At 46.6% G+C, this 13,234-nt stretch overlaps 1 protein-coding gene across 1 annotated transcript in view; it reads right to left on the minus strand.

Annotated features, from left to right (window-relative positions):
- Positions 1 to 354: 354 nt before the first annotated feature.
- Positions 355 to 13,234, minus strand: part of DNER (delta/notch like EGF repeat containing) — a 316,552-nt gene continuing 303,672 nt past the window's right edge. The window contains exons 12-13 of the mRNA XM_042950397.1: positions 7,587 to 7,833; positions 355 to 1,343 (exon numbers count right to left, since the gene is read on the minus strand). Of these exons, the coding sequence (XP_042806331.1) occupies positions 1,232 to 1,343; positions 7,587 to 7,833 (359 nt within the window). The 3' untranslated portion in view covers positions 355 to 1,231. The remainder of the gene's footprint in view (positions 1,344 to 7,586; positions 7,834 to 13,234) is intronic.

Here is a 13,234-nt window from a genome sequence, read left to right on the forward strand (position 1 = left end):
ACCTCCACTGGACCCAGCGCTTAGGAGACATTTCTTGGGGCCGCAGGTCCCCTGAACATCATGCCTACAAGCATTTCCACGTTCCAATGCACCTCAGCGGCCATGCGTGCTGCATGTCGCGGGCAAGTTCTGGTTTAAATGCGGAAATGAGAATTCTTATCTCTCCCCCCCACCTTTCACGTTTAAAGGAACGGAGGGATGGGTCACTGGCAATCAGGAGGTCAGGAGGGCTCCTAGAAGGCACAGAAATGTACTCCTTGCAATATTTAAGATGTGAAAAACAATGACATTGACAATGAATAGCAAACCCAAAATGTTTTCTGTAATTTTAAAAGAACGAGGGACAAGCGCATCCTGGACTTGGTAACATTTATTCAATATTCTTTGAAATTAGCAAGAATCGGAAGAAGCACATATCAATCCAATACAGCCACGAACATGTCCTGGATGTAAATAAAGATGCATTATGAGAAATACACACCACGAAGGAACTAGTACTCTCTTATATTGACTACCTCTTAGCAACAAACAACTCCAACGTAAATTTAATTTACTCACAATATAAAAACCTTGACTTTTTAAAGAAAATATAGATTCGATGCGATCATAATTTGCCTCACCAGGCCCTTTCCCTATGCATGGTTTTCAAGGCCTAGCTTGGCCACCGTTACGAAAATGACAAAAACAAACTCAAAGGAACATTTCTGCAGGGTTCAACAAAACGGTGCAGAAATAATTTACTTACCCATGCACAGAATAAGGCAAAGGCTAATTTCATTCGGGTTAGGAATAATAAATGTAACTAGTTTCTTTTTCACGAAACAAACATTTCAGACTTCTTTTTAGGTGACGGCTATACTGTTATATGGGTCATACTCTACATGTGTTTCCTAACTACTCAGAAAGCTGGCACTCACAAGTCACATAGAAACTTCATGAAACACCATGTGGGTTTCACGACGGTGTCCACCGTGGAAGAAGCACGCACTAGTCGAAGCATACGGTTTAAAGAGCGGAAAGTACATTAAAACGTAGTCTATGGGTTTCACAAATTTCGTTTTTAAAATATTTTTTCCAAACTAAAAGCTGCAGAAAATTAGTTCTTCGATAGTCTACCGAAAACTCTTGAGCAGCTACCATTTCAAATTTAAGCTTTTTATTTTCTTAAAAATATTTAAATGAGGGTGGTAGCCCATCTTTTTTGAAAAATAATTCCCCCCCCCAAAAGAGATTACAAATCTTTTGTTTTAATCAGTGTGACCAGGGGCTTGTCATCGGGGCTGTAATCCTCATAGGCGATGGGGGTCACATCATACATCGCAGGCCGGGATTTCTTTCCAAACCTGAAACCACACAGAGAGAGAGAGGACTCTGGTTAGATGAACACTGGATGTCAAGCCTTACTGAAGGCAAGTGGTGAGAATAATTTAGATTCAAGAATCAGATGGAATGATAAACATACCCTGAGAAATACATTCCCTAGCAAGCACAGAAATTTAAGAGACCTGGATATAACACTGAACGAGCGGAGATATTAGTCTCCAGGGCAGGAGGTAAAAAAATGGATTTCGTGAACCGTGGAGCCCAAATTAATGTTGAAGCTTCGAGGTTAAATCCTGGCAAAGCAGCCAGGCATGACAACTCTACAATAAGCTTCAAGAAAGCGTGTATCTATTTGTCTTTTTCTTCTGAGACCCTTAACTATCTGGAGAGGCAAGTTTATCTCACATCCATTCTAGTGTCTGGAATACAGAATGGCGGGCGGTGCTCCCTGGACTATGGACAGACAGCCTCTCCCATGGGACTTGCAGGAGAGCTGTAAAGGCTCAGAGGTCATCGGAGGTCCCACCGTAAGGAGAAGGGGATATGGGGGAAAGGACTTCAAATAAGGAGATGTTTGTCCACACCCGGCTACCCACCATCCAACCCCGCCCACCCGTTCCTCCCCACCCCCCACATACACACAAGCCATTGCCTTCTTTTCTCTGAGCACAAGCCATTGTCCCAAAAGATCTGTACGTATCAAAATCCCCGCAACAGCAGGACTGATGCTTAGAAGCCAAGGGGTGTCAAAATCCAATTTCAGGACTTCCTGCCAAACCAGTCTTAAGATGGAGACTATGAAAATAAAGCCAATTCAACTTCTGGGTGGTCTCTTCGCACCGAAGACCTCACCTTCCCTAAGTCCCTGGAGTGCAGTATGACTTAAACAATCTTCCACACTTGCCCACCTCCCCTCCTCATTAGTAGAGACAACTCTTTTTAACTGTTTCAAGTCCAACGGATTCACAAAGGAAATACGTAAAGAATCTGAAATTTTAAAATGGTGGGTCGGATGGGCCCCAAACACTTCGAGGGGCTCATTTACCACAGCCTCCCCCCTACCCACCCCCACCCCCATCCCTAGTTTTTCCTTTGCTTTCTTGGGAGGTCCGCCCTCTCACATACAGTGAGGAGTAGAAGAGAGTGGGAGATGAGAAAACATCGCATTCTCCATATGACCTTTGGTTCTTAAACATTCATCAATCTTTTGTTCCGATTCACTCAAGATTTACCGGTCTTCAGGGGCACAAAGGCATAAACCGTGCCAGATGGGCACCGGGCAAAATACAGACTAATGAGTTCATGCGTTCTGCCACCAAGAAATCCAAGGGTATTACCGAAAGATTAAAAAGCTTTCAATAAAATCACAGCTAAAACGTGAAGGCTCACTGAGGCCTGGGATTGTGCATCCATAAACGTGGGTTGGAGTCCAGCCTGGAGTCCGTTTATCTAAATTGCACGAGGCCTGTGTATATCTGAGACCACGGGAAGGAACAAGAGTGTAGAAGCCAACTAGATCCGGATACTTTCTCCCAACGCTGAAAATTTCAGAAGCTACTTTAGGGCGCAAATATTTTGACAATCTAGGTCTCATAAAATAGCTAGACCCATTGGTAACAATATACCACTGGTTCATTTTAAACAAAACAGGACAATCCCTGTGAAAAGCCCTCTTTCCATAGTAACCATGGGGCAGTTTCCTGATCTGATGGGAGGGCCAGCAAATCACACACAGCCTATTAATCAGTCGGCTGACCAAGAGGAAAAATCCAAGTGACTTAATAGGTTGAATATGTGTTTAAGATATCCATTTTATTTATTTAAAAAAATTTTTTTAATGTTTATTTATTTTTGAGAGAGAGACAGAGAGTGAATGGAAGAGGGGCAGAGAGAAGCAGAGACACAGGATCCGAAGCAGGCTCCAGGCTCTGAGCCATCAGCACAGAGCCCAAGCCAGGGCTTGAACTCACGAAGCGTGAGATCATGACCCGAACTGAAGTCAGACGCTTAGCCGACTGAGCCACCAGCCGCCCCAAGATACCCATTTCATTTTTTATGTGATTTCATAGTTTGAAGAAGAACCTGTTTCTTCAAAATCCAGAAAGTTAAATGCCTCCGTGTTATGCAATCTACCAATAAGCTATAATTCAAAGGGCTGTGACCTTAAACTGCGGTCATGGGGCTGAATATCGACAGGGCAGGTTTGAGGAGGGGTGTTTGGGGTCCGCTGAGAAAAACGAGGCAAGGGCTGAACCCAGCCAGGAGCGGCCACACGGTCGACGTGGACAAGAACAAGGAGCCTCACTTCATATCTAGACAGGTAACTGGCTTTGTGCCCGGTGCTACTGAGATCGGCTCCACACCAGTATGGGAATGAAGTATAACGCTGGTTACAAAGGGAACTTGGCACTGTCTCAGAGCTGGAATCCCTTAACTCGCTCCCGAGAAGTCCATTCCACTTCCTCCAGGGACGTACAGGGGTCTCCGCACAAAGTGCGGTAGCTACCACACAGAAGCTAAAGTGGTTTTTAAAACACAATAGAGTGAACCAAGACTTCTCTTAAATCTCCTCCACCCATCACCGTGGCAAGCTTACATCGAGTAAAACGGGACTGTGCATTCATACTCACATTTATAATACCAATAGCTTTTTATAGTTTCCTGGTCTCCCAGAACTGGGTGGGTGTTAAGAAAGAAGCTGACACCTATAGAAGTCCATTTAAACTCTCAGACGCTGGGTGACTCAGCTGGTTAAGGGTCCCACTCTTGATTTCGGTCAAGTCCTGATCTCACGGTTCATGAGATGGATCCCCACATCGGGTGAGCCGACAGCGTGGAGCCTGCTTGAGATTCTCTCTCTCCCTCTCTCTCTCTGTCCCTCCCTGGCTCGCATGCTCGACTGATCTCTCTCTCTCCCAAGATAAATAAATAAACCTTAAAAAGAAACAAAAACTCTCAGGTACTAAACCAATATAAGAGCTTGCCTGTGTTATGGCAGGAATATTTATGTGACTATTCCTTCAAATAACATGCTGGGTTTTTTTTTCTTATCATAAAGGTACATTTTAAATGTAAAAAAAATCTTTTTGGAAAATAAAGAAAATTATAACGTAGACCAGGGATTAACAATCAATAGCCTGCAAACCAATTACAGCGTGTTGCCTGTTTTTAAATAAAGTTTGATTGGAACACAGTTGCACCCATTAATAATGTGTCTCTGCTACTTTCACACTATAAAGGCAGAGCTGAACAGTCACAGGCACCCAGAGAATACACGGTCTGAACCAGCTGAAATATTTTGCAGACCGTTGCTGAAGACCCTAAGAATCACTCATGGTCCCTCTCTCCAAAGGATTCAGCGGAGTGTCTGGCCATGTCAACAAAAACTAGAAGGAATGATGGAAGTTGTGGCCACGATAGCATTAATGTCACTGACATCCCAAAGATTATCTGGTGACAAGTCTTGCCCACGTTATTTCACTAAAACATACTGCAGCCAATTCTCAGGCAGATCGAGACCGTGCTCTCTTCCAGTTCATGTGCCCCTGGAAGTCAAGAGCTAAAACACCACCACAGGGAAAGCAGGCGGATCTGACCTTGAGAAAGGCCCAAAGCCAGAGATGCTCTTTGAGCAAACGTGACCGGGTCCTCTCTCAGCTTCCCTGGTTCTGTTTTGTGCGACCAGGCGCTTAGCGCTGGGGCAGCAGGGAGCAATCTGCAGCCGAGACGTGACCTCGCTCCAGAGCCCGGAATGCCCGTGCGCTCCCACTGGTCAGCTGCAAACTCTCTCCGGCCCAAGGGGTCAGCAAAGCAGCCACAGAACACACGACTCTTAATCAGAGAGAGAAAGGGGCTCCTCACAGCCCAGCACCGGCATCAACTGAGAGCTGACATCGGAATCACCAGACGCTGCCTCGGTCACTCGTGAATGCCACAGGTGACCCACTCAGTATTCGTCCCGCGTGGCTGCTCAGCTGATGGCATTCAGATCCCATGTCACCTCCGGGCCAGCAGCTGGGAGACAGGCTGGGAAGTGGGAGCAAGTTACAGGTCACTGCTGAAAACTAGGGAGGAGGTAATAGCGAAAAGGGTTAATTTTTTTTCAATGCTTTTCTAGGGTTTCCAGGAAAAAGGAGTGAAAAGGGGCCAACCAGCCAGAGACCCAGCCAGGACCTCTAGACAGCCAGGCTGTAGAAACCACAGGTCGTAGCTGAGTAAACGTTTATGAGGGAACGTTCCAGATATCGGGGAAGGTATTGTATTAACTTCAGTGGCTTTATCGGTAGTCACCGGTGCATATGGAGGAGCTCACTGGTTAGGAATTCTGCAGTAAATATTTTTGATACAAATCAGCACCAAATAAGAACCGGGTCTGTAAATGCTTTTAAGTTAATTCTTTCCTTCCAAGACTACCCAGCTAAATATCTTCCTAGCGGGCTATCTAAGCAGGAAGCTCAGAAGAATCTATCCTTAACTATGCTGGGGCTGAAATAAACTACTCCTCTTGAACACAAAAGGATCTTGGCCAGAGATCCCTCCGGGGGTGGAGGGAACCTGATTTCTTGGGTCTCCCAACACACCCCGGTGTCGCGCCGCCGATGCCGCTCCTTCCCGGTGAACTCAGCACCTCCGGGAACAGAGGGAGAAGACTCTTGAGCAACAGAGGAGCTTGCCTCCTCGCCTCCACTTTTTACAGCTTTCACCTCTCACCCGGTGACTTCGGAGAACCTCCGGCACGCCTGGGAGGCTGCTGCCCTGGAATGACGTCACCTCTCGGGCAGGTCAAGACATCCCGCACCAATCCCTGACAGAGACCGTCCTGTCACTACAGACCTCAGATTGTAGGAAGGAGGGTCTACTATGTGCCAGCACCTGCTGGAGACGGAAAGAAAACGGCCCTTTGTGTACAGGCTGGCGGACGAGTCAAATAAACAAGACGTGCAGGGACTGGCCTCAGGGCTTCCCGGAGGCCGTGCTGTTACGCTGACCCTTAAAGGAAGGAGTCAGTGATGAGCAGCACGTAGGGCCTGACTCAGAATTGGTTTGGGGATTTCCTTGTGCAGAAAGCAAACTTTCCGAACCTCGTAGCCTCTGTACCGTTCAGACGGAATCCGGAGCTGCGTGTGTTTTGATCAAGACGACTACACGGCCTCCCAACAGAGGATTGCAGCTACTAGCTCTCATGACCCCAATCTGAAGACACCGAGCTCAGCCCGCTCTTTACTACAGCACAGACTTCCTGAATTGTGCACTTTAGATCATTCTAGCAATTAAAAGAGAAAACAGCTTTCCTTTAACAAACACTGGTGCGCTCGTTTTTGTACTAAATATCCTGTGCAAAAATAAAATATGGGGGCGCCCGGGTGGCTCAGTCGGTTAAGCGTCCTACTTCGGCTCAGGTCACGATCTCACGGTTTGTAAGTTCGAGCCTCGCGTCAGGCTCTGTGCTGACAGCTTAGAGCCCGGAGCCTGCTTCGGATTCAGTGTCTCCCTCCCTCTCTCTCAAAAATAAATAATAATTTTAAAAAGTTTTTTAAAAGTAAAAAAAAGTTAGATTAGCTGATTTTGTTAGTGTTATAGATTTGGAGAATACATAGGATGTTATCTCTTTATACAAGCCTTTACTATTTGTAATTTAATTTGATTGCCTTGACTAAGGGAGACATGACTTTTCGCTGTTCAGGGACCAGTGTTTGCAGAGGCTTGAATGGTCTGTGTGAAATAGAGTCAAGTAATGGGGTGGCTGGGACTAAATGCCACACTTCGGACACCCGACTCCTGCTTTCTCTGTGGCACCACTGGTGTGGTACCTCGTCCCTCCAGGAGTCTTTCCTCCAGAAAAGGACATCGTTTTCTAGAATATGTACACCAACAGCAGAATGAAAGCTGTTTGTCATTCCTTAAGGAAGCCGCTAAATCGAATGTCACTGCTTACCTATGCTGTTTGGAGAGCACAGCTAAAGACGTTCCAAAAAGCAATCATCAAAAAACGTTTCCTACACAGTGATTAAGAATCGGCTATTTATAGCACGGATAAACACAAATTAAATGAATGAATGTATTCAATGCAAACAGTAAGCTAGCAGCAAATTATAAAGCAGCCCAATTATCTGTCCCCAGTATGCCTTGAACCTATGCTTTCGTCTATGAAATCCTCTTTGCAGGTGTGGATTCCTGTTCGCAACACCACCCGCCTCCCAGGAACGCACCCAGATGGCAGCGGGCTCTCCCCTCCTCCCCCCTCCCTTCCCCACGCAGCCCACCTGGCGTGCCGGATGGAGGCGATGGCGTTGCTGAACTCGCTGTCGATGCTGCGGCAGTTATAGAACTCCTCGTAGGCTGGCCGGGAAGAGCCCTGGTACTCGATGCGGCTGATGCGGCAAATGCCCACGATGAGGATGATGAGCATCAGGATGAAGGCGACGCAGAGGGCCCCGATGATGATGTAGAGGGAGTGCCGGGGCATGTTGGTGAGGCTCTCCGCCATGTGACCTGACTTCCACTGCAGGTCTGGGGCGAAAGTAAGCAAAGGCCTGGGTGTGAGTTGTGACCTTTGTAACAGGAAGGTCTTCACTGACCTTGCTTCAGCAACCTAAAATACAAGGGCCACCCCAACTGGGAAGAATTATTTTCTATGGATAACCCAGATCAAGGGCTAATGTCTTTAACATACAAGAGCCTCTTATGAATCATTAAGAAAAACCAGGAACACACCATAGAAAATGGGCAAAAATATAAAAAGGAATCTACCGGGGCACCTGGGTGGCTCAGTCGGTTGAGCGTCTGACTTCGGCTCAGGTCAGGATCTCGTGGCTCGGGAGTTCGAGCCCCGCGTCGGGCTCTGTGCTGACAGCTCAGAGCCTGGAGCTTGCTTTGGATTCTGTGTCTCCCTCTCTCTCTCTCTCTGCCCCTCCCCTGTTCACGCTCTGTCTCTCTCTCTCTCTCTCAAAAATGAATAAACTTAAAAAAAAAATTTAAAAAGGAATCTACCAAAGACACACAAATAGAAAATTATTTACTTTCATAATTCTTTAAAAATGCAATTCCTCTATCCATTCCAAACAGTATTTAAAATATTTGATAACCACAGCTGAGGGCACCTGGGTGGCTTGGTCAGTTGAGCATCGGACTTCGGCTCAGGTCATGATCTCACGGTCCATGGGTTAGAGCCCCGCGTCAGGCTCTGTGCGGACAGCTCGGAGCCTGGAGCCTGTTTCAGATTCTGTGTCTCCCTCTCTCTCTGCCCCTCCCCTGTTCATGCTTTGTCTCTCTCTGCCTCAAAAATAAACCTTAAAAAAATTTTTTTTAAATAAATAAATAAAATATTTGATAACCACAGCTGATATGTGTGCAGAAATGAGGATGTGCAAATTGATACTCAACCCTTGTGTAGACTTAATGGGCCCGGAAATTCCAATTTTTAGAATTTATGCTGGGGAAATTGTCCTATAAATGCGTAAAGCCCTATATACAAGGACGTTCATCTGAGCATCAGAACTTTTAAATGTTAAATGGCCAAATACTATACATTTAGAAAAAGGTTCATTAAATAAGCACAACCCCCAGGTACCCACCACTCAAAGTTAATACTGTTCAAAGTTAATAAAGTTCGTATTGAACCATTTTTGCTTTAGATTGTTATTCAGGTTTTTTTTTAAAGAAATAAAATGTTATAGCTATAGCCAGAGGCCCTACCCCCACACTCTCTCTCTGTCCCACAAGTAGACAAAACAATTTATAAAAGAAAAAAAAAATGGGAAACAACTTAAATACTCAACTCTTAGTGAGATGGAGAGATGTTTTCTTCTTTTTTTAAGTTTATTTATTTTGAGAGAGAGTGTGTGTGTGTGAGAGCACGAGCATAGGAGGGGCAGAGAGAGGGAGAGAGAGAATCCCAAGCAGGCTCTGCACTGTCAGCACAGAGCTCAATGCAGGGCTCCAACTCACGAGCTGCGAGAACATGACCTGAGTCAAAATCAAGAGTTGGATGGCTAATCGACTGGGCCATTCAGGCGCCCCAAGAGATGTTTTGTTCCAACAAGAGAACAAAAGCAGTTGGCCAAACAGGACCTACCCATATAGTACAGTCACACGTGAACTCAAAGTGCCTAACTCTACACTGAAAAGCTCAAGACAGAGTGATAATAATGACGAACATTAAGCTCTTTGAAAACATCTCACTTAATCATTACAACCAACTGAAGATCCATTATTTTCTCTCTCTGCTTTATAGGAAATTGGCATCACCAGCTGGGTGAGCTCAAATCTAGACCCAAGTCTGCCTCACCCAGGAACACACTGACAATAGAGGTCAATGGGAGGCAGAATCACAAGTGATTTTTATTTCCTTCATTATACTCCTCCGTCTTTTCCAGCTTCTTTCAAAAGAATAATGTATTCCTTTTATAAAAATATTTAAAAATCAGCAATAAATTAGTTGAAGAAAACATCCATGGGATTATCTTCCAGCTTAACAGTGGAAGAAGTGTGGGCCTTGGGATCACGCCAACCTTGCCTTCAATCCTAGCTGCAACGTTTACTTGACCTCCCTGAGACTTCGTTTCTTCATTTATAAGATGAAAATAGCAACACGTACCCCATGGCTTATTGTAGGCACAAGTTAGAAAACATGTGAAGAAAAGTAAGAAAGTCTGCTGCTGGGCATGTGGTGGGTGGTCCTAAAAAGGAGCAGGTGTCACGGTGGAAGAGAGATAAAGGATAAGGAGAAGCAGGACACTGCCCTCTGAGGCACGCACTGCGAGCTCAGGATTACTGAGCAATGCTCTGGGCCCTTTCAAAAAACACCAACCTGTATGAGCAGGAAAATAAATGGACGAATGGGACATAATCTCATGCCTGGCACAGGTCAAGAGTGTCAAAGTATGAACTGTTTACAGACCTGCACACATGTGGAATGTTCTGGATAATGTGAACAGGACTTGAAAGGAAGTTTGGAAAATAAAAAGGGCTACATAAGACCAAAGAGAAGCCAAGTTCGTGTGGGAAAGGGATGCCTTCTGTGCTGGACTCACAGCACCAGCACCTCGAGACGACTGGTTTCACATTAGGACTACGGGAGCCTGAAAATGGGATTCAGGGGTGGGTGTGTGGACGGGCCCGTCTTCCCGTGAAATGCTCGGACTCTTCTCACTGGGCCAAACTCTGCGGGAATGTGTGCGATGTGCGGGCACATACATACACACTCACCCAAGCTACATCTTCAGTGACCACGGAATCTGAGAACCGGCTATGCTTTACCTTGAATGGTTACAATCTGAAGAAGAGCACAGGGAGACACCCAAACAAGGCCAAGTGTGCAGATCCCCTTTCTAGAAGCCTAACGGAAAAGGGACTCATGCCCCCAAACCTGATGGCTCCTGAGAGTTTGAGAAGAATGAGATGAGTGAAGTGTGTTCACACCCAGGACTTCAGACTCCTGAGTTTTTACCAAGACCCCTGAGGTCTGGTTTTGCCAGGTGAGCTTGGCTGCCTGAGCTCACGAGGTCCGTGCAGCAGTGAGACTGACCATGACCGCAGTCCCGGCTCTGTCCGAACCAGCTCACATATGGCCAGAGGGACTGACAGAAATCACGGCAAGTGACCGGTCGCCACGGAGGGGAGAAGGTGTTTTGTGAAACGAGAACGAAGCCTCCGTCCCGGATCAGAGGCATTTAATTTGGCAATGCCTGGTTCACACTGAGAGTCACTCATTCTTCTGGCTGGAAGAAAAGTAGGACTCACTTGATTTGCAACTATTTCAACCTTCTCTGAAAAATTCAGTTGTAGGCTGGAGTCCAACGCTCAGACCTCACCGTAACAGCCACTTAGCATCACCGCAAGGGCAGCCAGCGATGTTTCTACTCCGACTTGGGAGAGGGCTCCGCTCCCATTGCTATGGCAGGGCCACGTGCGTTCCCGCTGAGCCCTCACAGTTGATTGCGAACTTCATGTGAATAGCTCACTCGTATCAACTGTGTATCCACAGCGAGCACACAACCCACAGCGGTCCGGCCGCTACCGTGGACAGACAACGGCGCTGGGTTACGTGCTCAGCACGGCGTCCCAGGCCTGAGCTGCCTACGCTGCGTACGTTTCTGGCCATCTGCTCTACTTCCCCAAACTCTGCATTCCAGGCTGTTTGAACCTTTGGGAAAACGTTCTTGAAATTCCTCTGAAAAGCTCTGCTTCCTCCTCCCCCTACCCCCACTTTTTTTTTTCCTACGTTACTGTCGGCTGAAATTTTTCTGGTAGAAGTGAATGTGGCTGCTTTACTCACTAATCGGGTTGGAACCAGGCTGGATCTGAGTAAATCCAACCCCGGTCTGGAAGCATCAAGAGGATCTGCACCAGGTGGCCGAAGCTGTCACCTCCAGTCCTGGCATAAGTCACGAGACCCTCACGAGCTATCACTTTGTCACATCCCAGAGTCCCGCTGCATGAACCATTCACTATGCCAGCTACAGCACAGCTCAGAGAGGAGCTGTGCACCAGAAGATGCTCGATGGAATGATCCCATCAGCCCCAACAGGTGCATGACCAGGGACACATGCACACAAACTGCCTGCTTATGGGTCTGCGAGACCATTTGTATCTAGGTTTCAAACTCAGTTTGTTTAAGGTTTTGTGTTTTCCACAGTGTGTTTGCATTTACCTGTCAATTGTAACGTAGCCCTTGGAGCTAGGGAGAGAGGCTGGACTTAAGCAGCTGCACGGGGTCAAACAGACCACCTGTGGCCAGGATGAGACTAAAACCAGACCCAGCAACAACCACCACTCCACCGAAGGAGACACCATTAGATTTATAAATTTCATTCTAGAACACATTGCCTAGATCTGTTTTTTAATTTACCTACGTGAACGTAGCCAGGCTCGTTCATGTGTTCACCTATATTATTTAAAAAGAGAGTGAGTGTGCGATGTGTGGACATCAGACAGCTAGATAACTTTTGAGACCATCTGCTGCTAGACTAATTGAGAGGAGCGCTTTCAAATTACCTTCTGCTTTCCATAGCTAAGAGTTATTTGGACAAGCAAGGCAGTCAATGAGATCGCAAAAGATTAAGAGCTTCATTAAACTTCAGAAGAGGACAGCGTAGGAAAGGAATGGAAAGAAAAGCTCACCTCTTTCATAGGATCTGCTTGCTGAACAGCCATTAATTGGAAACCTACTATGTGCCAGGCATGGCACTAGATGCTGGGATAAAGAGCGAGGGAAAGTACACAGTTGGCTCCTGGAGTTCCCCGTCTTTTGAGGGGTACAGAGACCAAAGAAATGATCCCATAGTAGCTGTAGACACACAAGTGTGCCAAGCCAATCAAGGACCACCTCCACGGTGCTACTGGAAAGGACAAGGCAAATCTCCATCTAATTGGGGAATGAGAATTGCTCTAGAAGTAAGGGTCTGTAGGAAGCTGGGCTCTCCAGGTAAGTAGGTAAAAACCAGAGTTGAGGGAGACCAGGGAGAACATGGTCCCAGGAAAAGACCCCAGGGAAGGGGGGAAGATGGGGAACAGGACAAGAGACTGGAAGGGCGACAAGGTGGCTGCTCGAGGGAGCGAGGGAGCGAGCCAGGGGTGGGCTGAGTGAGGAGCTCCCTCCCGCGGCCCCACAGGCAATCGTGTGGCCTTTGGTCTTCAGTTATAAATGCAATTTAATAGGAGCTCAGCACTGGCAGGGAGAGAAACTGGTGGGGAGAAGGGTCTGAGTATTCAGATTTGCACGTTGAAAAGATGCCTCTTCCAGATGCAACCATGTGGATGAATGGGTTTGAGGACATTGTGCTAAGTTGAAACAGGTCGGATAAAGAAAGACAGATATGGTGTAAGCTGGTTTATATATGGATCTAAAGAAAAAAAGAAAGCTGAACTTATAGTAACAGAGAGTGGAATGGTGGTTAACAGAGGCTGGGAT

The sequence above is a fragment of the Panthera leo genome, chromosome C1 (assembly GCF_018350215.1).
Source record: "Panthera leo isolate Ple1 chromosome C1, P.leo_Ple1_pat1.1, whole genome shotgun sequence".
Lineage (NCBI taxonomy): Eukaryota > Metazoa > Chordata > Mammalia > Carnivora > Felidae > Panthera > Panthera leo.